This window comes from Procambarus clarkii, chromosome 44 (genome assembly GCF_040958095.1).
Source record: "Procambarus clarkii isolate CNS0578487 chromosome 44, FALCON_Pclarkii_2.0, whole genome shotgun sequence".
Taxonomy (NCBI): domain Eukaryota; kingdom Metazoa; phylum Arthropoda; class Malacostraca; order Decapoda; family Cambaridae; genus Procambarus; species Procambarus clarkii.
The window spans coordinates 26,256,233-26,282,325 of NC_091193.1; the positions used below are offsets into that span (position 1 = coordinate 26,256,233).

The 26,093-nt window shown below is 38.6% G+C and overlaps 1 protein-coding gene across 15 annotated transcripts in view; it reads left to right on the plus strand.

Annotated features, from left to right (window-relative positions):
- Positions 1-26,093, plus strand: part of LOC123745413 (embryonic polarity protein dorsal) — an 85,168-nt gene that overhangs the window by 45,477 nt on the left and 13,598 nt on the right. For 14 of the 15 annotated variants that reach the window (XM_045725950.2, XM_045725954.2, XM_069300854.1 and 11 more), the window contains 2 exons: positions 2,860-2,955; positions 16,011-16,127. In XM_045725950.2, the coding sequence (XP_045581906.1) occupies positions 2,860-2,955; positions 16,011-16,127 (213 nt within the window). The remainder of the gene's footprint in view (positions 1-2,859; positions 2,956-16,010; positions 16,128-26,093) is intronic. The other variant, XM_045725964.2, reaches the window with a different exon arrangement.

Here is a 26,093-nt window from a genome sequence, read left to right on the forward strand (position 1 = left end):
TTCTTGTGCCCATGATATTATTGCCACTTGGGGGGGGGGGTGTAAGTACCTAAGCTTAGTTACAGGACGAGAGCTACGCTCGTGGTGCCTCGTCTTCCCAGTACTCTTTGTCGTATAATGCCTTAAAACTACTGACCGTTTTGACCTCCAACTCCGTCTCACTTTGCTTGTTCCAACTGTTTTCCACTCTGTTTGCAAAAGAAAACTTTCAAATTTTTTTTTTTTTTGAACCTTTGTTTCCTTAGCTTGAATCTGTGTCCTAATTGCACACATACTCACCTAGTTGTGCTTGCAAGGGTTGAGCTTCAGCTCTTTGTTCCCACCTCTTGACTGTCAACCAACCGGTGTACAGATTTCCGAGCCTATTAGGCTCTATCATATCTACATTTGAAACTAGTTATGGAGTCTTCCTCCACCACTTCACTGACTAGTGCATTCCATTTGTTAACTACTGACACTAAAAAAGTTCTTTTTAATATCTCCATGGCTCATGTGGGTACTCAGTTTCCACCCGTGTCCCCTTGTGTGTGTGCCCCCTGTGTTAAATAAAATGTCTTTATCTACTCCTATCAATTCCTCTGAGAATCTTGTATGTGGTGATCATGTCTCCCCTAGCTCTTCTTTCTTCCAGCAACGTGAGGTTTAGTTCTCATAGTCTCTCCTCATGGCTTATACTCCTCAGCTCAGGTACTAGTCTGGTGGCATACCCCTGAACCTTTTTCAATTTAGTCTTTTGTTTGACGAGATACAGTCTCATGCTGGCGCTTTATACTCCAGGATTGGTCTCCAGGATTGTATATGTGGTATACAAGGTTCTGAATGATTCCTTACACAAGTTTCTAAAGGTGGTTCTTATGATGGCCAACCTGGTATTGCTGCTGCTGATATCCTCTTGATGTTGGTCTCAGAGGACAGGTCTGGCATGATATCAACCCCCCCCCCCCCCAGCACTTTCTCACTTTCTCAGCGAGTTGATTACATCATGTTTTGTGGGAAATTCGAAGTTTTCTCGAATATGAACGGTATTTGATCATTCCTCAGAAAGCGACCCACAACAGTCGACTAACAACCAAGTTCCTAATTACTGCTAGGTGAACAGAGGCAACGGGTGCAAGGAGACGCGCCTAGCTGTCTCGCCCTGCCCAGGATTCGATCCTAGGACTTGCCTGTTGTGAGCAGACAGTGCTGACCACTGAGCCACAGTGTGTGTGTGTAATTACCCAAGTGTAGTTACAGGATGAGAGTTACACTCATAGTGTCTTATCTTCCCAGTACTCTTTGTCTTATAACACTTTGAAACTACTGATGGTTTTGGCCTCTGCCACCTTTTCACTTAGCTTGTTTCAACTTTCTACCACTCTGTTTGCAAAAGAAAAAATTAAAATAAATAATTTAACAATGTAATTTCAATTTATTCAACATATTATTTCGTCATTGAACACGAAGCCAGGTCCGATTATAATGATAATCTTTGGATATAAGTCTGGCCCCTGCACTCACTAGGGCCATCGGAGCCTCGAACAGGGGCCACAAATGCGCGAGCCCATCACTCTACCACCCAGACTATGGATGCGTGTATGTGTGTTGTAATTGTATTTGTCAATGTTACAAAGATGTGCTCATGTCATAGTAATAAAGGCTGTGTGTGACATTTGGTGAGTTAGAATCTGGAAGAGAGTAGCACCAAAAGAACCACTTTTGGGCACTTTTAAGCTAACTCTGTTTCCATTTTCTTCGGTGGCAGAATTTAGAGGAACGTTGAATAAAGTGATCCATACAGTCTCATTATTTTGTCCTGGGCCTGTCGGTAACAACAACGATAGCGGTAAATTATTTTTTTATTTATATTTTTTTCAAAAAGGCTCTTCAAGCATTTGTCACTTAACCTTATTGTGTCTGGTTTGATATGACATTAAAGTTTGAGTGACATGCAGTGTTAATGATTAACTCAAAAGTTTGTAGGATGCACCAGGCATATTTTCTTAAACTTGGCAGAATAAGTGCAAATATATAGTATTTCAATATATGCCTGATACACCTTCCATCTCTGTAGTTACACAAAAATTTAAACTTTTTAGTTTTACAGCTAAATTGTGACCATGTCCTGTGTACAGGAGTGTGACATATTTATCTTTTTTATGTATGTTGTGGTAACAGTTTTTGTAAATGATATTGTATTTACCATACTCTGTTTTATAAGAGGTTGCTCAGGCATGTATGAAAGGTATAGAGAGAGAGTATTTTGAGTCATTACCAAGTCTTGCTACTTAATAATGTATTGATCAATAGGCTTTTTAGAAGAACTTGTAATATCACAGTTTGTTTCTATGTACGAGTCAGCAGAAAATAAAAATGATTAAAATTCCATGGATTTCATACCTTAATGGAGAGAGTGAGTTAGTGCATGGTGTTTTTGTGTTCATTTGTATTCAGTATGATGATGTATCTGTAGTTTGAAGTTTGTTTTATTTATTGTTATGTAATTTTGTTTGTTTATGTGCAACTTTTAACCCTTAGACTGCTGAATTAAATTATAATTTGAAATAATAAATTAAATGAGTGTCTTTACAAATGTGCTTCTTGTGGGATTATTATAGTTACAGACATCTCTTCTTGTTGATTTCAACAGTTGATAAGAAAAACTCAATATTACTCTGCTACTTTAGAAGCATCGCTATCAAAGTATATCTTACTACCGAAAACTAATTGCAAAAGTTACTAGCAGCCGAAGAGTTAAAAAATGTTTTAGAATTTGTTTGCATGTTTATAGTACACATTTTTTATTTCTTAGTGTTAATTAAGTGACCTGATTTTGCATGGCTTTGGTTTTACAAGCATGGATGTTTGTTTTTATTCTAGATCCGCAGTACCTTAAACGAAAAATGGCTAAACTTGGCAACAGTGCAAACACAGAGAAGATTGGTAGATTCATCGCAGAAAACATGGGAGGTGCAGGTAAGAAACTTATTATTTTGTTGCTACAATTTTTTTTTTAGCTTGCATTTTTAATAGTGTTTAACAATTAGTGTCACTTTGGTAATCCAGAACAACAGGTTCCGATTCCGTATAACTGAAAATCCAGATAATCGAGTAAAATGAAACGAGACATAATTTTTTTGCAGTTTATTTTTTATAAATGAATGCCCTTCACCGCTGAGTCATGCAAATACTGTGGGGGGGGGGGGGGGGAGATAATTGAACTTGGCCATGTTTGGTTAATTGGGGCAAAGAAAAGAAAACTTGTTAATGCTGTTGTTTGTTGTTAAAGATTCGCTACTTGGAACAAGCAGTTCCAAGTAGCACGGGCTATGGTGAGCCCGTAGGTACTTTTGTTAATGCTGAAAAATGTGTATCCAGCTATAAAGGAGCTCCACTGTAGCATTCATTATTCTAGGGACACAGCAACACTTCTCTTTAAATTTGGATTATTTTATTTAGTTAACCCTTAGACTGTAAGGTGTGTTATAATAAATGTTGTTGTAAGTCACCCCTGCAAGGGTTGTATTATTAAATGTTATCACGCAAGAGATAGCATATATGAAGCCAGGTTATGAAGTAGTAGTATGTTACCTTCACTAAATGGTTCTCAAGATCATACCAGCTATTAAATTACTTTTTTATTATTTAACAATAATGGAAACTCACAAAACTATAATGAGTAGTAAGAATTTAAAAAAAAAAAAATGCTATTTCTTTTGTAAACACTATTAGGTTCAGTGGAGGTTTGATAGAAAGGAGGCATTCCATTTATTTCCCAAAATGCATAGATGTTCAAGAGGACCATAAACTTTGTTTCCCATTGATCCCCTTTGTCATTAGATATACTCCTTAGTGAATTAGATCTTTTAAAATATCCAAACTACAAAAGTCTTCTTGCTCTCATGTTGGCATCTTAAATATGGTAATATACAAGTACAGTACCTGTGGCTTTTCCCTCTAACTTGACTGGTGGTGTAGTAGCCAAACTGGCTTGTCACCCTCTCATAATTTGTCTGGCTTGATGATTGCTGTAGTTAGTAACACCAAAACACACAACAAGTAAGTTTATATTGTTGAATTATGCTTTGTGTTGGTAGTAGCATGAATATTTCTTTTGTTAAAGTTGTTAAATTGAAACTTTCTGATGCTTGATCTTTTACTGTGTTATCAGAGTAGAACAACTTTATATCTGTCAAAGGTTAAAGAGGCTGCTAAAATTTAAATTGCTCTGATTTTATTTACTAGTTCTAAATAGAAAATTATCACCCAAGGACCACGTAACTTAGTGCGAGAAGCCCATGCCACACTTTCCATTTTCAGAATTGCTTTTAAATACATGGATTGTGAAATACTAAAGAAATTGTTCACGACCTTTGTTAGACCAAAGCTGGAATATGCAGCGGTTGTGTGGTGCCCATATCTTAAGAAGCACATCAACAACCTGGAAAAGGTGCAAAGACATGCAACTAAATGGTTCCCAGAACTGAAAGACAAGGAGAGGTTAGAGGCATTAAATATGCCAAAACAAGAAGATAGACGAAAAAAAGGTGATATGATCAGCACTTAAAAACAAAATAATAACAAGAATCTATTAAATTGACAGAATAGAATTCCTGAAACTAGCAACGTCATAAACAAGAGGACACAGATTCAAGCTAAGGAAATTAAGGTGCCGAAATAATACTAGAAGGATATCTTCAGTAAGCAGAGTGGCAGACAGTTGAAACACGTTAAATGAGAAGGTGGTGGAGGCCAAAACTTCCACTTCTACCTTCAGCATGACATCTCATTCATGCATTCTTGTATTTTGCATTTTGACTCAACATGCATACATACACTCCTCTTTACGTATGACACTCCTGATTTCCCTAAATCAAGCATTTATTGTAAAGTTTTATCCCAGGTAATTGAATTATTGTGTCATTAATTCATTATAAGCCAGATGTAAATTTGTGCAGTTTGGCCCAATTCTCTAGTGACTCATGAGTCTACAAGACAAGGGCAGTCAGGATACAGACATGAGAAGACAACATTTCAAACCCTTTTGGGTTGAATTTGCTAATATGGCGCAGTGATTGTTTTCTTTGATGCAGTATTGTTTCAGAGCAATCCCAGGCATTTATTCTTTGTTATAAATTTTTTTGCCTTCTGATACTCAAGAATGTTATTTATACAGTTATGTTATGTGTTATATTTATTTATAATTCTGTTCTTTTTGGTTTTTTGATATTCTATAATAAGTGTTATAAATATTTATTGAGGAGGGGGGGGGGGGGGAAGCAAAATGGCAGTTTGTATATCTGATGCTTTTACATCTCTTGGAAACTTGCCAACTTTAAAAGGCTAGCCACAGATAGGATCTTCTCCAGACATTTAAATTTTCAACACATGTTAACACTCCCAAAGGAACATCTGAAACCTTTGTCGAAGAATTCTACAAGCTTCTCTGGCAACGATAAAAGTGAAGTAAATTTGCCTCTTGCCGATACCAATTTTAAAGAATGTGCAAAAGGAATTGGGAATGTTCTTAGCAGCATGGAGAGTTGTGCTTGTTTTGTTGATCTTTAGGAAGGGGGATAGATCATTCACATTGAACTATCAGCCAATTAGCTTAACCCTTAAACTGCGCAAAACCTCACATGATGTATGACATTGAACTCGGTTTTTACAATTTTCTGAAACTCTTTCAAATGTTTTGTGAATAATCTACTAGGAAAATGCTCCAATGTTGTCTAAGTGATACCAGTGTAACTTGAAAAACAAGAAAATTAAAAATAATTATAAAATTGAATATTGAAAACTCCAGATTTTGAAATCAGCTGCAAAAATATAAAAATATCATCAACTGTTCATTTGGTGTTATTATGCTCTCAGAATAGCATATGATCTTCATTTTCATATATTTAGAATATTAGTTTTCAGTATAGTTTACTGTAAAAAAAAAAAATTATCAATATGGCATTTGAAGTACTGTATGCACAATTTTAGACAACAAAAATGTATAACTCCAAACGTTTAGAGTTTATGAAAAATCAATTCTATAGGGATTGTAGAACAGACAGCTGTGCACACTACTGTATATGTAAAAAATGGTGAGAATCGGTCAGAAACTAGATTTTTGGATACTGAAGTAAATTGAAATTGTAGTTATAGATATACAGTAATTGAAGCTGAAGTTATCAACAATGAATAAGGTGGTTCTAATTCATGAATTTACTTGTATGTTGTAATAAACATGGTTTGGCATTCATACTCAAGTATGTAAAATTTGTAGGTCAATGTATGTAGGAATGAAGTCAAGGAAAAATAACCCCTCCAAAATATCAAAATATAGGCATAATTATAATGATTTAGTGAATATATTTAGGGTATACTCTATACTGTATAAGTAAAAAAAGCCTTAATCTCATCCCTAATCATCAAAACAACCTAAAGAGACCAGGAAAATAGTTTGATATCTGTGAAAAAATCAGCCAAAGAAAATTCCAAGTCCCAAGTTCTGAGAGTTGTAACTGATTTATTTGTTGACCAATTTAATTCTGACTTCACATAGTTAGAGACGAGTATGCATTCTCCAGGATGTAAAGGTTAAAACAAATTCAAATAATAAACAAAGGAAGAAAAAACTAAAAGCCTAAAATAAAAAATTCCCCTAAAAAATATTTTTTGGACATTGTTGAAAGTAACCGATAACATTGGGCAATGTATTTATATGATATTTAACAAAGTAGAACATAATAACTCATTATTATTTGTGTTATTATGTATTACTCAGCAATGCTATAAAGGCACCAGCTGTATATCCACTTTGTGGACACTTCTACTATTATTCTTCTTTGTGCGTCGGACAGGTGCTTGCATCTCTTTATTATTGCATAATCATTCAGTTCCAGTTAATAGGAGCTGTTCTCTTTATCAACAAAACTTTTTTTTTTAAATATTCGTCTAAAATCAATTTCTGAAAATATTTTGATGAAAGTTTCACGATGCTGAAGCCAATAAGTTTGAGATTTGTTTAACATTTTTACGTAATTTTTATATAATATGAATATTTTTTAATTATGCCCCCTTCAATGTCACAGATCATACGACGTTTTGCGCAGTTTGAGGGTTAATGTCTCTTGTGAGAAAATTGCTTGAATTGGCAATTACAACAGCCAGTCATATATAGTACATTCATACGTTCATTTAAAAGCATAAATTATAAAGAATTTACAAGAAGGCTTTACTGAAAGTCACTCATGTTTGTCAAATTTGGGGTGGTGTCCTATGTTTGATAAGGGCATAGTTATTTCAAAGGAAGCAGTTTGTACAAGTGGAATTGAGTCAGTGTGATAACCATTGTAAGTGGAGTGCCCCAGGGTTTGGTCTTTGAACCTTTGTTGTTTACTGTACAGTATATATAAACAATTTTGATATAGGACAAAACAGCAATATTTGCAAATTTTCAGAAATACAAAAATAGTGGAAAATAATTTCAGAAGACTTAAAATTGCTTCAAGGTGGTATAGATAGGCTCTCAAAATAAACAAAAGATTGGTAAATATAGTTTAACCACTGTGCTGCGCCAACCGAGAAAACTTGGTCGGTGGAAAACTGTGCCAACCGAGAAAATACCTTTTGAATATTTTGTACCCATTCAAAACGCATACGCGGTAGGTTGTATACGAAATGGACTCTTAGGAACTCTAGTGAGAGGCAGCCATCTTGGAAAAAATCCCAGAATACCCTAGGGCAGCTGGCTGGGTTAGTACTGAGTGAGCAACCATCAATAGCACACATGCCTCTGGCTCCCAAACACCTGCCCAACGCTGTGTTGAAAGATCGCTCTCTGTTGGTGAAATTCGGACCTTATTGTTTGAAGACCATAAGGGTCATGATATTGATAAAGCTAGGCACAATAAGGACCTAACACGAAGGTCGGATGCAAGTGATGTAGCTAAGATGAAGAAGATACAGCGAGCATATCCAGTTGTAGCTCTAAGAGCCACCCTTGCCATCTCCAATTTTTGTAGATGATACATAAATGAATCATTTTCTGGGTTCAGTGATGATGCATCTGATACAAGTAGCATAGATGAACAGTGTTAGCGGCTTCCATGGTGGTGTTTGCCATAGATATTTTCAAGAAGAGCTGAATCTCTTCCTAGTTGACTGAATCTCTTCCTGGTTGATTGAAGCTCTTCCAGAATGACTGAATCTCTTCCAGTGAGGGACCTTACAAAGAGATCTTTTCAAGATTACCTTACAAATTGATCTTTTCCTATAATCTTTTCAAGACTACCTTACATTTTACAAGCTTGGCTACATACCACCTACTGGTACTAAAGCCAAGGGTGTACGTGAGTGCGTTATTTGTAAGCACAAAGAACGTAGAAACTGGAAGAGAAAATCTATCTGTACCCGGTGCAACGAGAGCAAAGTCGCGCTGTGTACCGCAGACTACTTCGTTAATTATTACTCATTTCTCAAGTACTGAGTGTGTAATACAGTGTGTTACTGTGTAAATAGTGTGTGAAACTACACATTGTAATTTTAGTGAATTTTGAACAAGTAATATTGCGACAATAAACATTTACCGTGGACACATTACTGACACATGTATCACAGTGCCATGGAATATTATGAATGTTCTACTGTATACATATTGTAAAGAACACAAATATGCATCATATACGATAAAAAAAACTAACAAATGTAACCTCACTAGAAATACATAGAACAAATAATTGAAAATATATTTGTGGCAACTCGCGGTGCTTGAATGGCCCGTGCGACCGCCTCTGGGAGCTTCACGCACAGGCGACCAGCCCATGACGGCCCCTTCTCCACCTCCCCACAGCCAAAGTAAGTGGAATTTTTTAGTTTTTTTTTACATGTACATGTTCAGGGAAGGGAATTTATCATTTTACAAAGATCAAAATTTTGTTTGCGAACATGTGATTTTATGCGCTCGGGTGGAATGTTACAATAAACTCTGCCCGTCACAGTGGTTAATGCTTAAAAAAAATGTAGTTTTGATCTTAAATAATGTTGATAGTTGTGCAAAGTCTGAATGCAAAAAAGATCTGGGAGTCTGGGAGTCACAATTAGTAGGAATAAAACTAAAATACAATGCATAATTGTACTGAATTTGACAAATAGGATACTGAGGTTTATTTCTAGAAGCATTAGCAATGAAACAACTTGTTAGGCCATATTTTAATTAGTTAAATTTTGGCCTCCATACAATAGAATGGAAATAAATTCACTTGAATTGTCACAGAGAAGGATGGCAAAGTTAATTCCAGGAATTAGAGACTGCCCCTATAAGTGAGATTAAGAAGGCTCAATTTACATTGTGTAGAAAGGTGAAGAGTAAGGGATGACATGATTGAAGTACAGTATGCAAATGTATAACACGGTATAACAAACGATACATTAATGAGATATTAATGTATCAACACAGAGTAGAACACAAAACAAATGATACAAATCGAGTAAGTTTCAATGATACATGATACACCAGCCAAATGATACAAATTGAATAAGTTTAGATTCAGAAAAAACTTGGGTAGATATTGGCTAGGGAAGTAGGGTTGCGAGTTTATGGAACCAATTACCGGGTAACAAAATAAACATAGCATCGGTGGGTTGTATGAAGCGCAGGTTAGACTTGTATATGGATAAGTTTGGGGTGGCTATAAATAGAAGCTGCCACATATGGGCCATAGGGCCTTCTGAAGTTCCCATTATTCCCTTCTCATGTTATTAACACATGGAAATAAGAGAGCAAAAGGTAAGATACATTAACAAATTTGATGACACAAGCCAGAAGGAAAGTGACCATACTGGAGAAAGTGTGTTATTAAGAGAGGGGGGGGGGGGGTGTATGGAGGTGGCAAACATGGAGCACGCCTTTACTGGCACACCACTTCAGTTTACCCAAAGACAAGAACCATCTATGAGTGTATTGAGTTCACTTTTATTTAATTATCATGATAATGCTTCCATGGGCAACCACATCCAATTAGTCTGCTGTATACAAGAAGCCAAGGTTCATGCTGAAAATTAAGAGTATAAGTTTAAACTGTTATATTGTTATTTTGAATTTAATTACAGCTTCTGTTGTATGTGGATAAATGCCTCTGCATGTTTTTGATGGGTTCTTCCTTTCCTTTTACTCGGTTATAACTAATAAATCTGATATTTCATTTATTTAACTTGGTTACAATATATCTACATATTTTATATTTGAATTTTTGCTTGGTTTTATTGCAATGAAAAAGCTTGCATGTGCTAAAATCATAATTTTGTTTTGACTGCCTTGCTTAATTAGTCATGAATATCAGGGCCGTCTTACCAGCATTATGGGCCCCCTGAGCAAACCAGTGTGCTGGGGCCCCTGAGTAAACCAGTGTGCTGGGGCCCCTGAGTAAACCAGTGTGCTGGGGCCCCTGAGTAAACCAGTGTGCTGGGGCCCCTGAGTAAACCAGTGTGCTGGGGCCCCTGAGTAAACCAGTGTGCTGGGGCCCCTGAGTAAACCAGTGTGCTGGGGCCCCTGAGTAAACCAGTGTGCTGGGGCCCCTGAGTAAACCAGTGTGCTGGGGCCCCTACAACTACTACTCACAGGAATAAAAAGTAAATGGTTGATAATATTAAACATATATTTATTTTATTGGCACCTCAACAAAACTGGTGTTAAAACAATATAAACACACTGTAGAGCAGCAACTAATTAACATAATAAACATTTGTACAATACACAAGGCTTGAAAAACACAATAACACTCAGTAAGCTACACAGATTAGATGGTACAGTGTGAAATTACTACGAACATATTGTTATAACAAGCATTTGCGGCATTCTTTTTCAGAGAATTGCTTTATTATTGGGTTGAATTCAATGGTCTTCAGGATGTCATTTTCCATGCACATGAGTGAAAGCCAGTTCAAGCAATGCTATCCCATTGTGCTACAAAGCAGATTTATTATAAGTTTCAGTCTTGAAAAAGAACTTTCTTCTATACAGTTGGTCGTCACCTTGCACGTGAACACTCTTGAGTGCAATTTCAACATTCGGGAATTCAGATTTCAAATTGTCTGAAATTATTTTTCTGTACAGTGTAGAGGGAGAGTCACAATTTCCATCACGAGCCATTTAGTGCTCGAGATGCTCACATTCATTTAAAAGGTCATCATAATTCAGGTCTTTCTAATACGTATTAGCCAAATGTTCACTTTTTATTTAGTGCATCAGAAGCAATGATTTTCAATTCTCTGAAGAAAGAAAACAGATTTCCAATCTGTGAATAGACCTCTGCACATTTTGTCACTTCAAAGATCAGTGTGTCCAGAATAGGGAGGAAAGTTTCCACCTTGAATTTTTTGGTTTTAAGGAGAAGAACCTCTTCTGCTGATCCATCATATCTACTAAGACGCACACTTCATTTTCGTTCCCGTTTTTTCCCATCACTATAATTTGTATCTGGACACATACTCCTGGCCTTGAATTCATATTTACCAAATTTTTCTCTAGTTTTGTGAAGATAGGTTTTCATAGACTCAAAAAGATTCGTGGCAATAAGGATGTTCACATCCTTTGATTTGCAAGACCTTGTTTGTTGTTTATCCTTTCTAGCATGTCATTCTAAAGAATTGTGGGAAAGATTGTTTCCAGGTTTTCCATTTTTTTTGTTCAATCCTTCTGCCTCTTGCCTTGTATTCCCCTTGCTGTTCATTGTCAGCTGATAGAGAATCCAGTGCATGTTTTATTTTCTTGAAAATCCCATACAGAGCATGAACAGCATCAAAATGTGTTGACCATCATGCGTCAAACAGACGCTTGACCACAAAATCTTTCCTAAAGATGATGTCGGTATATTCCAGCGATGAGTAGAACCAACAAAAGATGAATTCAGATGCTGAACAAAGTCAAAGAATTTGACAGTCTGTAGGCAACACTGCTGCTTTTACTCCGACCAAATTCAGGCCGTGTCCAGCACAGGGGACATTGGGGGGGGATAGCAAACTCATTTGAGTATGTGAATCCATGCTTACAATCCAGTATATCATCCAGACATATTTGAGGCATTATTTTATGACTGACAGCAGTTTGATAGTGGAATTTTGTTCTCGTTAAGAAAATCCATGACACTGTTAGATCCTTTACTCCAAGAGAAAAGATGGGGATGAACCTCAAGAAACGTTCCACAGGCTCACAACCTATACCTTTCAGACAGTAAATATCAGCTGATCTGTGTGCGAGATGTCTTGAGTGGAATCTACACTTATTGAATAATACTTTTGACTCTTCAAGAATAGTACAAAGAACCTGTTGTCTCATTAATTCAATAAATTCCTCACAAATTTTTGCAGATAAATATGACGGATTCCCTTTTCCAGGATTTCCATACATTTCGAGAAGTTCTTCCAAGACAGGGTCAGATTCAATCAGCAGCTCTAGTATACCAAAATAGTTGCCATTTTTTGTTCACCCAATAATCTGATCTTCTCTATGAAATGGCACACCTCTAAAGGCAAGATTCTGAATTATAGAAACCACTCGAGTCAACACTTTATGCCAATACTGTATTCCTGCTCTGAGCGATGTTGCTCAAGTAATACAGAATCTACACTTCCAGTTTTTTTATGCCTTATAAAAGATGCTAAAAACTGTTCGCAATTAAAAGGCGCACATTTTAAAACTACAGTAGTTCCATAATAATCGAACAATAACTGGAATTTTAACAAATATTTTAATTTTGAATGCAACGTGTGTCCTCGCACATTCTTGAGTATATTCATATACAGACGCATTATACGTTATCAGTCAAACAAAGTGTTAATTTTGGAAGTTGTCCTATTTTCTCCTCTTTTGTGCTCCATTCAAAACATTACGTTTCATTTCTGCTGAAAGTGTTATTCACCTGGAAATATGTATTTTAAATATTTAGTATTCAGTGCAACATTCCATGATGTAGGGTTATATTATACAAGTGTGCTTGCCACAAGACCTGAATATTTAAACATTGCTTCCATAATGAACATGTTCCATGCTTGTGGGGCCTATTGGACCCATGCGGTAAGACGGCTCTGATTGGTGCTAACATCTTGGGTGCCTTGTGTAGAAGATGTACTCTTCTAAAGTCTTCACATACTCTTAAGTCCCATTTGTTTTGTACATTTTCAATCTTTAGTATTTAAATAATCTTAATTTTAAATCTTAAAGTTTTTTTGTTTGTTTTTTGTTGAATTCCCTGTAATAAGTTAGAAGTTAATACAGTATACACGTTAGCATTGTATTGTCTGATACTGCTTATGTAAACCTACTGGAACACAAGTTATTAATAGAGTAAATATATTACAATATGTGGTTTGGTGATAATGAACTGCTCCAAAGATAACACTTAGCAATAATATTTGTAAAAGATTTATATAAAGCAAGAAAGATTAATTATGGAAGTGTTCCTTGAGAGTCTTGTGGGTTGAACTGAGCAACTGAAAATGTGACTGTGATTGGTTTTCCTGGTGAGAAGAGGGCATTAAACAATAACAGAAGATGGAAGAGATAAATACACGAGTGCAGAAGCTCGATATATATTTTATAGGTATATACAAAATTATTAAATACAATGGGGAAATTTTAATGGAATAGTAGTGAAAACTTTGGCAGACACGGGAAAGTAGTACTGTTCTGGACATTAAGAAAAACGGCTGTGATTTGACCTCTATGTGAAAATAATGGTTGTGAATGTAAGAAGTTAAGGCATTAGTGTTGTAGGTGGAGTGGGCATAGTGTATGGCAGGATACCTATTACAAGAGTACAGAAAATATAATAAAATATAGTTAGTGATGAGCTATGTGTATTTTATAGTATGGATCATTTTGTTAAATGACGCAGCTAGTGGAGAAGGCATGTGAGAGGAGTTATAATGGGCATAAGGGTTATAATTGACCCTTTGGAAGCTTATAACAGTAAATAAAGGGGGTTCACTGGAGAATATTGAATGTTTGAAGTTGGCAGAATGCTATTTAATGCTGTAAAGTGCTTTTTATTCGGGAAATAAAATAAGTGTTCAAATGAGTAGTGTAACGAATAAATAGTTTGAAGTTATTGTAGGAATATGTCAGGATTGTATAATACTGTACTTCCATGCTCGTTGAGTGCATACAGTATATAAATGGGGATCATATGGTAGGTAGGTAAAAAGAAAGGTGTGAATTTAGTGTGTGATAAGAATAAATGGAATACTGTATGGCACATGCGATGTATACAGATTGATGATGTTTTCTGTATGTGGTAATCATAAATAGAAAATATAGTAAAGTGGTGGTGAGGAAAAGTGAATAAAACTGTGATATAGGGGTAGTTGATGTTCTAGAAGTAATGTAGTTAGGTTTACACAAATTTGGTCTGTAGTTGAGAGAGAAAGGAATTTATGCAGAAAATGAGAATAGAGACTTGTTATGGAAGGAGAGTAGCTGGTGCACTGAAAGCCCTGGTTTGGAAGAATGTGATAGGAAGAGATGCAGTTAGTGTTGCCTGATGGAGTAGTAGTGCCTATCCTTGTATACAGTTATAAGAGGTTAGTCTAGAGTAATTATAAAAAGTGTTAGAATTGTTGAAATGAACCTAAACACCACAAAATACATTTGTGGTGTTAAGGTACCAAAGGACTGGAAATGTCATGAGAAAATGTAGTGCAAAAGTCTGTTGATTATAAATTTTAGAAATGTATATCAATACAGTTTTGTCATATTTAAATGTGGATGATGAATGAGTGATAGAGAGAATTCCAAATGAATTTGTGGGTAGGAGGAGAAGGCGAGGACATTGATCCCCGGAACCACCGCAAGATAACTCTCAAGGTACAAGAGGAAGGCAAAGATGGATAGATATCATGTGCATGTGAAGGAGCACAGATTGTGCATGAACATTTGTGGGGTATGATAGGGAATGTAATCAGATGGAATTGGTTTGTTTAAAGGAGGTGTATGTGTAACAGTTTAAATGAGAATTTGCAGGAACCAATTTACATAAATTGTGTTTTGTATAATTGACAATTGTTAAGTTGCAGTGAAGTGCTGCTCTTGATAGCTGAAGAGTGACTGTGCTGAGGCCACAGGATGCCTCGTAGTGTGGAAAATAGTGAATGGGTGGATATCTTTTGAGAATTTAACCTAATGTCCATATTGAGTATTACTTTCCTGGTTGAGGCACATACCTTGAAAGTGGGAAATGGAATAATAATAATAATGATGGTGAATACTGCATTTCTTCAATTTTCAGGATGATCTAAGAAAATCACACATGTTAACTTCTCCATAATATAATGATACACCCAATATTCTGAGGACTTCACATCTTTTATGCACCTTATACAGTACATACATGGTACGAATTTCAGCATGCTTTTCAATCTTCTATTCATGTGCATAACCTTTTTCATACATAGAAATCACTTTTTAAAATACAGTACTAACACCTTATTCTCTTTCAAAGTATCCAAATTGTATATATGATGTAATGGTATATACAATTTGGATACTTTGAAAAAGAATAGGGTGTTAGTACCGTATTTAAAAAGTGTACGTGTGAAAAAGGCTCTGCACATGAATAGAAGATTGAAAAGCATGCCACAATTGGTACCATATACTGTATAGGGGTGCATAAAAGATGTGAAGTCCTCAGAATATTGGTCGTATCATTATACAGTATTCTAGGGAAGTTAATATATGTGATTATCTTAGAGCATCCAGGAAATTGTTTGGTCATGAGACACAGACAAGTGTTGCCAGCAAGAATTGTTCACCTAGTTACGTTCTATCAGTATGGGAAATGCTAAGGTTTTTGCAAAGGACTGGTAATAGTGTGTGCCTTAAGTATAGGATATTACTAAAATATTCTGAAAGTAAAATATAGAGATACATTTTAGAATTAGTAAGTAATGAGGGGTTGAAAGTGAGTGTGAATACATTTAGAGATGATAATATCATGAGTGGTAAGGTGGAAACTTTGATAATGAGTGTGCGTGTTGCTGGTCCTCAGTATATGGAGAGAGGGGTATACTGGCTTCCAGCCAGAGTTCCGGTGCTGTACCTCGACCCATTAGAGTTGCCTCGCGTCCCTCGAGACTCTCGGATAAGATCAAGATGGAGCCACCAGGTATGATTCCTTTTTTTAATGTATGTTAAATATACTAAGTTTCAAGAAATATTGAAATAATTTAAAAGTAAGTACAAATTCCTTTTTCAAGAATGTTATCACAAATGATTATATGTCACACTTGCTGGTGACTTGAGTAAGCTTGGAACTCGTGAGAAGCACATGTGTGGGAAATATTTTGGCCATCAGATAACATACAACTCTTAAGTCAGCTGTAACTTTATCGGGAGAAAATTGTTAATGCAGAAGTTTTAAATGACAAAATTATTTGATAATTTTAAATACAGTATATAATTTGTTTAGCAAAAAAAAAGAAAGTCAAAATTTGAAGAGTGGAAGATTTAATAATTTGTATCATTCCCTGCAAGTGTGTACCAAGCCTGATATAAACACAAATATCTTAATTAAGCACAATCAAGATAGTCATTAGAGGAAGTAACCTTTTGAAGGCTTCTTTCAGGGTTCAGAAATACTGAAATTCCGTTATGTGGTTAATGGCAATGATAAACTACCAGATTAAAGTTATATAATAAATTTGTTTACACCTATGTGTTGATTACATTTTCAGGATGTGACATCATTCAAAATGTTGTCATAACAAAAACAGTACAGTACTGTCTTTGTTTCAGTGAATTAAAGAATTGGAGGAATTTTTGTGAAATAAATTATTTTGGATTTATCTTATTTGTATAGTTATATCAACATTTAGGAGTTAGTTCCACTAGTATTATTTTTGTGTGTTTTTAGATTAATGTCTTCTTAAACAGTCTCTTGTTTTCTCTTGTCCTTGTGGTGTGTACTGGGGAACCTAACCATTTTAACCTTTGCCCTAGCTTGCATTCTCTCTAATAATTCTCATCTGCTCTGCATGTAAAAGCACTAGAGGTTGCTAAAACTATTGTCGAGGTGGACTGTACATAAAATAGCATGCAACACCAGTAAAACAATAGATTGATGAAGGTACTGATGGCATAATGGGTTGAGATTGTTCTTTGTACATGGGTCAGAGCTTGTGTTAACTGCACAATGTATCTACAGTACTGTACTGTGTTTACTTTGTGCAAGCACAGTGTACTCTCTATCCATAATATTGAATTATGCTACTGTAGAAGTTCGCTAATCCGGACTATATGGGAAGGACCCCTTGCCGGATGAGCACGTTTTCCGGATTAACTGACTTTTCACCGCGGAAGTCCAAAAGTGAACATTTCCAAAAATGTTTTTACCACAAACAACATAATTTGAATTGCCACACACTGTAATTAGTGTGTGGGGCTGGGTGGGTGGTTAGCTGCCTGGCTGGTAGGTGGGCAGGGCAAGTGGGTGGGCAGACAGGTGGGTTGTTGGGTGGGCAGGTCAGGTGGGTGGGTGAGCAAGCAGGTTCTGGATGGGTGGATGGCAGGCAAATGTAGTTGGCAGGTGAGTGGGTGGGTTGGTGAATGCTAGGCAGATGTTCTTGGTGGGTGGGCAGGGAGGTCAGGTGGGTGGGTGAGCAAGCAGGTTCTGGCTGAGTAGGTGGCAGGTGAGTGGGCAGGCAGGTTCCGGTGGGCAGATGGGCTTGATGGGTGGGCAGACAGGTCATGTGGGTGGGTTGGGGGATCAGGTGGGTGGGTGGGCAGGCAGATTTGGATGGGCGGGAGCAGTCAGGCATGTGGCCACACAACACAAGCAGGTGGTGGGTGACTCTCCCTACCCATCACCCTCTCCACCCATCACCACCCTCCTAACCCATGTCACAAGTGATGACGACATACTCACTCACTCGCTGTACGATGACACCATAATATGCATCTTGTGTTAAACCCCATTTTATTTTCTTGTGAATATTTAAATGAATAAATAACTAATACTTTTCAAATATTATGGTGTGGTTTTTAATATTCGTAACTAGCTCTCCACTGCAAAAAAAAAAAAATAGTGATTAAACAACTGCGCCATGACCCAGAGGGTTGGTGCCATACTCCTACTAGGGTCACAACCCTAGTAGACTTAACGCCAGTCACCTCTTGTACACAATTCACTCCTCACAAAACCCCAGGGTGGGTGGGGTGGGGTGGTGGTGTGGTGTGGTTACCACACCCACTCCTGACACCCATCACTCGTACCCACTCCTGACACCCACCACACTCGTACCCACTCCTGACACCCACCACACTCGTACCCACTCCTGACACCCACACCCACTCCAGCCTCACAGCTTGCCTATGAGCTTGGTGGGTGAGTGCAAGCCTCCCAGCTTGCCTGAACCCTGCCTTGACTCCCTCTTTTTCTTGTGGTAGTGTACAATGAGTGTTAGGCCCAGCATTTCACCTGTTCATCTCTCAGTGGTAAAGATTTACTTGTTATATTCTGTGTCAAGTTAAATCTTGGATTTGGAAAGATTTTTAGGCTTCAAATACTATCGGTACACGCTGATACGGACAAATATCTAGTAGTCCGGCTTCTATGGACATTCTGTCCAGATAGGGATATAAATTTTTCCGGCCACGATTTTTGCCGGATTGGGGCATTTTGTGGATCCGAGGGCTCCAAATTATCGAGCTTCTACAGTACTTGCTTCACCGTGATTGAGAATTACACAACTTGCTTTACTGTAACTGAGAATTATATGACTGCTTCACTGCAATTGAGAATTATATGGCTTGTTTCACCATAATTGAGAATTATATGGCTTGCTTCACCATACAGTACAACCTTGATTCGACGCACCCTGATTCGGTGAACCTCCTGCTAGGTCGCATACTTTTCAGGCCGGATCTACTCGCTTGTTTTGACATACTCTGGTTCGCCAAAGTGGGGGATGTGCGGGTTTCCTTACAGTGTTAGGACAGAGTTCATAGAGTGGTGGAAAACTTTCCCATTCTATCACAGGTTACAATTAATATTTTCTTCATATGACGAGTTGGATCACACAAGTGGATAAGTGGTCCACAAGTGGTCCACAAGTGGTCTACACGCTTACGATGTTGTGACAGAGTTCACAGAGTGGCGAATATCTTTCCCATTCTATCACAGGTTACAATTAATAATTCATACGACAAGTTGGATCACATAAGTGGACAAGTGGACCACACAACAAGCGAACCATATTAACCAAACACTAGCCAGAGTGGTCTACACAACACATGAACCATATTAACCAAACACTAGCCAGAGTGGTCCACACAAGTGAACGACTGAGTTTCCATGATTTTTATTCACTGATTTGTGGCACACGTATCTTTGTAAATGAATTCAAAGGCTGAAGTTGAATAGGTAGCTACATATGGTGAAATCTCCTTATAGACATTTTCTGTGATGAAACAAGATGAGTGAGGGTGGACAGATAAGGGAATATTGTACTGTAAACCTCGCTTTACAGTTAGGTTTCACTCACTTTTGTCTGTGTCGTCATAGTTCAGTGACCCATGACTTTAAAAGTTTCAGATTAATAAATCATTGCTAACACCAGTGTTTTTATAGCTCTTTATTATCCTAATTACATTTATAAACTAAATAAAACCAAAAATATACTGTAATATGATGGACATCTGTTTGAGAAATTATTTGTTATTGGCACAAGAACTCCAGCGCGAGTGAACGGGTCAAATCCGTGTACACACAGCACTGTGTGTGTTTCGTTCAATTTCGTAGCTACAGTTCAGTGACTTACGGCCTCGAAATAATAAAATTAATAAATCAATTCTAAAATAAGTATTTTTTATAGCATTTCTTATCCTAATAATGTTGATAAACTAAATATATAACCCAAAAATAAATATATATATATATATATATATATATATATATATATATATATATATATATATATATATATATATATATATATATATTTTATTAAATATGACCGAAAAAGTAAGATTAATAATTCTAACACGAATTTTCTCAATCTTTCGTACATTATGCTTCACTGTTGGAGGTAAATCAAAAATCACTTCTCCAAAATTCATTTTTATTTCTAGTCTGACGCGACACGGGCGCGTTTCGTAAAACTTATTACATTTTCAAAGACTTCACAAATACACAACTGATTAGAACTTGCGTTTCCCTGATTTTATATCTACATTTGAGTGGGGTGGGAAGGGTGATGTGGCATTACATTTGAGTGAGGTGGGAAGGATGATGTGGCATTAGAGGATATTAATAGGGTATTAAAAGTATCAACACAAGACAGAACACGAAACAATGGATATTGAATAGAAGTGTTTGTAGAAAGCCTATTGGTCCATATTTCTTGATGCTTCTATATTGGAGCGGAGTCTTGAGGTGGGTAGAATATAGTTGTGCAATAATTGGCTGTTGATTGCTGGTGTTGACTTCTTGATGTGTAGTGCCTCGCAAACGTCAAGCCGCCTGCTATCGCTGTATCTATCGATGATTTCTGTGTTGTTTACTAGGATTTCTCTGGCGATGGTTTGGTTATGGGAAGAGATTATATGTTCCTTAATGGAGCCCTGTTGTTTATGCATCGTTAAACGCCTAGAAAGAGATGTTGTTGTCTTGCCTATATACTGGGTTTTTTGGAGCTTACAGTCCCCAAGTGGGCATTTGAAGGCATAGACGACGTTAGTCTCTTTTAAAGCGTTCTGTTTCGTGTCTGGAGAGTTTCTCATGAGTAGGCTGGCCGTTTTTCTGGTTTTATAGTAAATCGTCAGTTGTATCCTCTGATTTTTGTCTGTAGGGATAACGTTTCTATTAACAATATCTTTCAGGACCCTTTCCTCTGTTTTATGAGCTGTGGAAAAGAAGTTCCTGTAAAATAGTCTAATAGGGGGTATAGGTGTTGTGTTAGTTGTCTCTTCGGAGGTTGCATGGCTTTTCACTTTCCTTCTTATGATGTCTTCGATGAAACCATTGGAGAAGCCGTTATTGACTAGAACCTGCCTTACCCTACAGAGTTCTTCGTCGACTTGCTTCCATTCTGAGCTGTGGCTGAGAGCACGGCCGACGTATGCGTTAACAACACTCCTCTTGTACCTGTCAGGGCAGTCGCTGTTGGCATTTAGGCACATTCCTATGTTTGTTTCCTTTGTGTAGACTGCAGTGTGGAAACCTCCGCCCTTTTCCATGACTGTTACATCTAGAAAAGGCAGCTTCCCATCCTTTTCCGTCTCGTAAGTGAAACGCAGCACGGAACTCTGCTCAAATGCCTCCTTCAGCTCCTGCAGATGTCTGACATCAGGTACCTGTGTAAAAATGTCGTCAACATACCTGCAGTATATGGCCGGTTTCAAGTTCATGTCGACTAAGACTTTTTGCTCGATGGCAAAAAGTCTTCTCCAATGGTTTCATCGAAGACATCATAAGAAGGAAAGTGAAAAGCCATGCAACCTCCGAAGAGACAACTAACACAACACCTATACCCCCTATTAGACTATTTTACAGGAACTTCTTTTCCACAGCTCATAAAACAGAGGAAAGGGTCCTGAAAGATATTGTTAATAGAAACGTTATCCCTACAGACAAAAATCAGAGGATACAACTGACGATTTACTATAAAACCAGAAAAACGGCCAGCCTACTCATGAGAAACTCTCCAGACACGAAACAGAACGCTTTAAAAGAGACTAACGTCGTCTATGCCTTCAAATGCCCACTTGGGGACTGTAAGCTCCAAAAAACCCAGTATATAGGCAAGACAACAACATCTCTTTCTAGGCGTTTAACGATGCATAAACAACAGGGCTCCATTAAGGAACATATAATCTCTTCCCATAACCAAACCATCGCCAGAGAAATCCTAGTAAACAACACAGAAATCATCGATAGATACAGCGATAGCAGGCGGCTTGACGTTTGCGAGGCACTACACATCAAGAAGTCAACACCAGCAATCAACAGCCAATTATTGCACAACTATATTCTACCCACCTCAAGACTCCGCTCCAATATAGAAGCATCAAGAAATATGGACCAATAGGCTTTCTACAAACACTTCTATTCAATATCCATTGTTTCGTGTTCTGTCTTGTGTTGATACTTTTAATACCCTATTAATATCCTCTAATGCCACATCATCCTTCCCACCTCACTCAAATGTAATGCCACATCACCCTTCCCACCCCACTCAAATGTAGATATAAAATCAGGGAAACGCAAGTTCTAATCAGTTGTGTATTTGTGAAGTCTTTGAAAATGTAATAAGTTTTACGAAACGCGCCCGTGTCGCGTCAGACTAGAAATAAAAATGAATTTTGGAGAAGTGATTTTTGATTTACCTCCAACAGTGAAGCATAATGTACGAAAGATTGAGAAAATTCGTGTTAGAATTATTAATCTTACTTTTTCGGTCATATTTAATAAAATATGTCTACAGGAAAGACTGCTACCAAAATATACTAATATATATATATATATATATATATATATAATATTATATATAATATATATTTTTGGATCTGGCTTAAACTTCAGCCGACTGTAGGATGTTAACCCTGGTTTCTCGGTGTTAGCCGCCCGTTTGCCTGGCCAAATAGCTACCCATCCCCCTGAAAAAATCCACCCACCCCATCCGAATAGCCGCTATCCACCCGCCCACCCGAATGGCCATTCACCCAAATAGCTGCCCATCCGCCTGATGCCTGCCCACTAGTCACCAATCCATCCATGATGATGTGATTGATGTTCATAGATGAACATTCCAGATTTTTGAGCTAGTGAAGAATGGTTGGAAAGATTTAAGAATAGGCATAATATTAAGAACACAAAAATTGCTGAAGAATCACTAACACTTTGGCGTGCCCCACGCGCCACCCCTCAACTGTGCGATTTGGGTCCCAGAGTTTCACGGGAGTGCACGTTAATTCTGAAAAGTGTTTACTCTCTTCAACTTTGTCACCTTAATTCTCGTCCTACGAGATTAAATTTGGTATCATTGTGTTCGCAATAGAATTCTCTACAGCACTAAATGCATATAAACTCCAAAAGCCCGGCTAATTACCCGCAGCAAACAGAGAAAGTGCGAACGAGTTACCCAGGAGCGCGCAAAAGCGATAAAATGTGTTCACTCTTTTCACTCTGGTCACCTCAATTTTCGTCCTAGGTCTTTCATTTTGGTATCAATGGGTTCGCAATAGAATTCTCTAGAGGAACATTAGCATATAAAATAAAAAACCTGGTCACGCTCCACCCGCCGACGAGTTGAAGACGGGTCACGCGTTAACCGTGAGTGAGCGCCCAGACGCCTTCCAGCTACACTCCCAATTCCTGCCCACAAATGTTTAGTATTTAGTATTTTAGTATATGTAGTATTATAGTTTAGTATTTTTTGTGTAGTAGTTGTACATCACATAAGCATTGTAGATAGCCATTTGCACAAAATAGGTCATTTTCTTCATCCATTTGTGAGTTTTCCTTATGAAGTGATATTTGATCATTTGGTCAAAGTGATCAACACCTTTCATGTTTGTATTGTAGTCACAGATTGCATTCGGCTTGTTGACAGTTACCAAACAGTCCCCCAAAAATTGGATAAAAACCTGATTTTTGGCAATTATTTTAGTGGATGACGCAATGCTGCGTCATGCCCGGGCGAAAGTGTTAAGCAGCTGAAACTAACACAGCAGCAGCGAGCACCAACAAAGCTGATGCAAACATCTAGAACATCGTTTGTGGAGTGTACAGTTAGAACAAGTGTTAAATTTAAAGTTGCAGTAATTTTAGTGTACAATAGTTTTCATAAATTGTAGTACTCAACATACAGCAAAACTACATAATCAATACAGTGCTAACTGCATAATACAGTACTGTATGTATTTACTGTATGGTATTCACAACTCTGAGAATTCAAAATGGACATACTCCAACAATAAGGTAAATAAAACTATAACAGTATTTTCTAGTATAGTTGTAATATATAGGTACAGTATATACAATAATATGATAATGTATTTTTATTGTGTACAAGAAAAAAAAGAGATGCAAATGCCTCCTGAAAATAACCTCTTGCAACGAACTGAGGTTGGTCCCATATAGTGTGCCGAATCGAGGTTGTACTGTACTTGGGAATTACCATCTAGACTCGCTTATCAGAATTATATGGTAAGGACCTCCTGTCAGATAAGCCAGACATTTAGATAAGCAGAATTCTTATACGGGAAGTCCAAAAATGACCATATTTGCAGTTTTTTGTACTGCAACTACAGTACCATAATTCTTATTTCCCCACTCACTCACTCACTCACTCACTCACTCACTCACTCACTCACTCACTCACTCACTCACTCACTCACTCACTCACTCTCACACACTCACACTCTCACACTCACTCTCACACTCTCTCACACTCTCTCTCACACACTCCCACACTCTCCCACACTCTCCCACACTCTCCCACACTCTCCCACACTCTCCCACACTCTCCCACACTCTCTCTCACTCTCTCACACTCACTCACACTCTCTCACACTCTCACTCTCTCTCACACTCACTCACACTCACTCACACTCACACTCTCACACTCTCACACTCTCACAACACAGAGAGAGAGAGGATTTTCAGGATTGGACGGTACAACAAGGACAGAGACCGTGTGATAAAGGTGGTATTCAAGAGCGAGAGAACAAAAGAGGACTTGCTAGCAAGGAAGAGCGGACTAGCAAATGTACAGAAGTTCAAAAAGGTATTCCTGCAGAGGGATATGACAAGGGACGAGAGAGAGAGAGAGAGAGAGGGAGCGCAGGGAGAAAGAAAGGAATCGGGGAGCCACAACCCCGAGCCCTACAATCCCAGTGGGGAGCGGGGAATCCTTCACAAGCGACTCAACAGACAGTGAGAGAAGCACCTCCCCCATCCTCCACCCAATAGATGCCCTACCTCCCCCACCTAATAGATGCCCTACCTCCCCCCCCCTCCCCAGGATCTCCCTTCTTCCCCACCCCCAACCCCTCCATTCTCCCTCGCCCCCCCCCCCCCCTAAACCCTCCAGTATCCTCCACCCTCCTGAGCCCTCCAGTATCCTCCACCCTCCTCAGCCCTCCCTTCTCCCCCACCCTCCTCAGCCCTCCCTTTTTCCTCATCCCCTTCAGCACTCCCTGTCCTCCAACCCCCCCTCCCCCCTAAGACCTCCTTCCTTTTATGCCACCCCAAGCCCCCCCATTCCCCCAAGCCCTCCCTCCTCCCATACCCCCCCAAGCCCTCCCTCCTGCTCTCACCCCTTTCCCCAAGCCTCCTGCTCTCACCCCTTTCCCCAAGCCTCCTGCTCTCACCCCTTTCCCCAAGCCTCCTGCTCTCACCCCTTTCCCCAAGCCTCCCCCCGCTCACCCCCTTCCGCAAGCCTCCCCCGCTCACCCCCTTCCCCAAGCCTCCCCCGCTCACCCCCTTCCCCAAGCCTCCCCCGCTCACCCCCTTCCCCAAGCCTCCCCCGCTCACCCACCCCCCAAGCCTCCCCCGCTCACCCACCCCCCAAGCCCTCCCTCCCTACACCACCCTCCAAGCCCTCCCTCCCTACACCACCCTCCCCGTACCAGATCCTCCCAGATCCCCCTTCATAGGCCCTCCCATCCCGGTCCCTCCCTGTTTCCCTTCTTCAGGGGAAGCAATAGGATCTGAGAAAGGACAGAAGAGAGTCAGCTTCAGGGTGGTGTACTCGAACATAGATGGGATCTCCAGCAAGGCAAGTGAACTACGGGAAAGAGCATAAGAAGTGACCCCAGATGCAATCGGACTCACAGAAACAAAACTCTCAGGCATGATAACGAATGCGATGTTTCCCCAGAACTACACTGTAATAAGGAAAGAGAGGGAAGGACGGGGAGGAGGTGGAGTGGCCCTACTAATGAGAAAGGAATGGAGCTTCAAGAAGATGATCATCCCGGGCTGCGAGGGATTCGGAGACTACATAACAGGCACTATGACATTGGGAGGACCAAAAGTTGTAGTTGCAGTGATATATAACCCTCCACCAAATGACAGAAGACCAAGGCAAGAGTATGACAACAACAATATGGCAGTTAACATTATAATTGA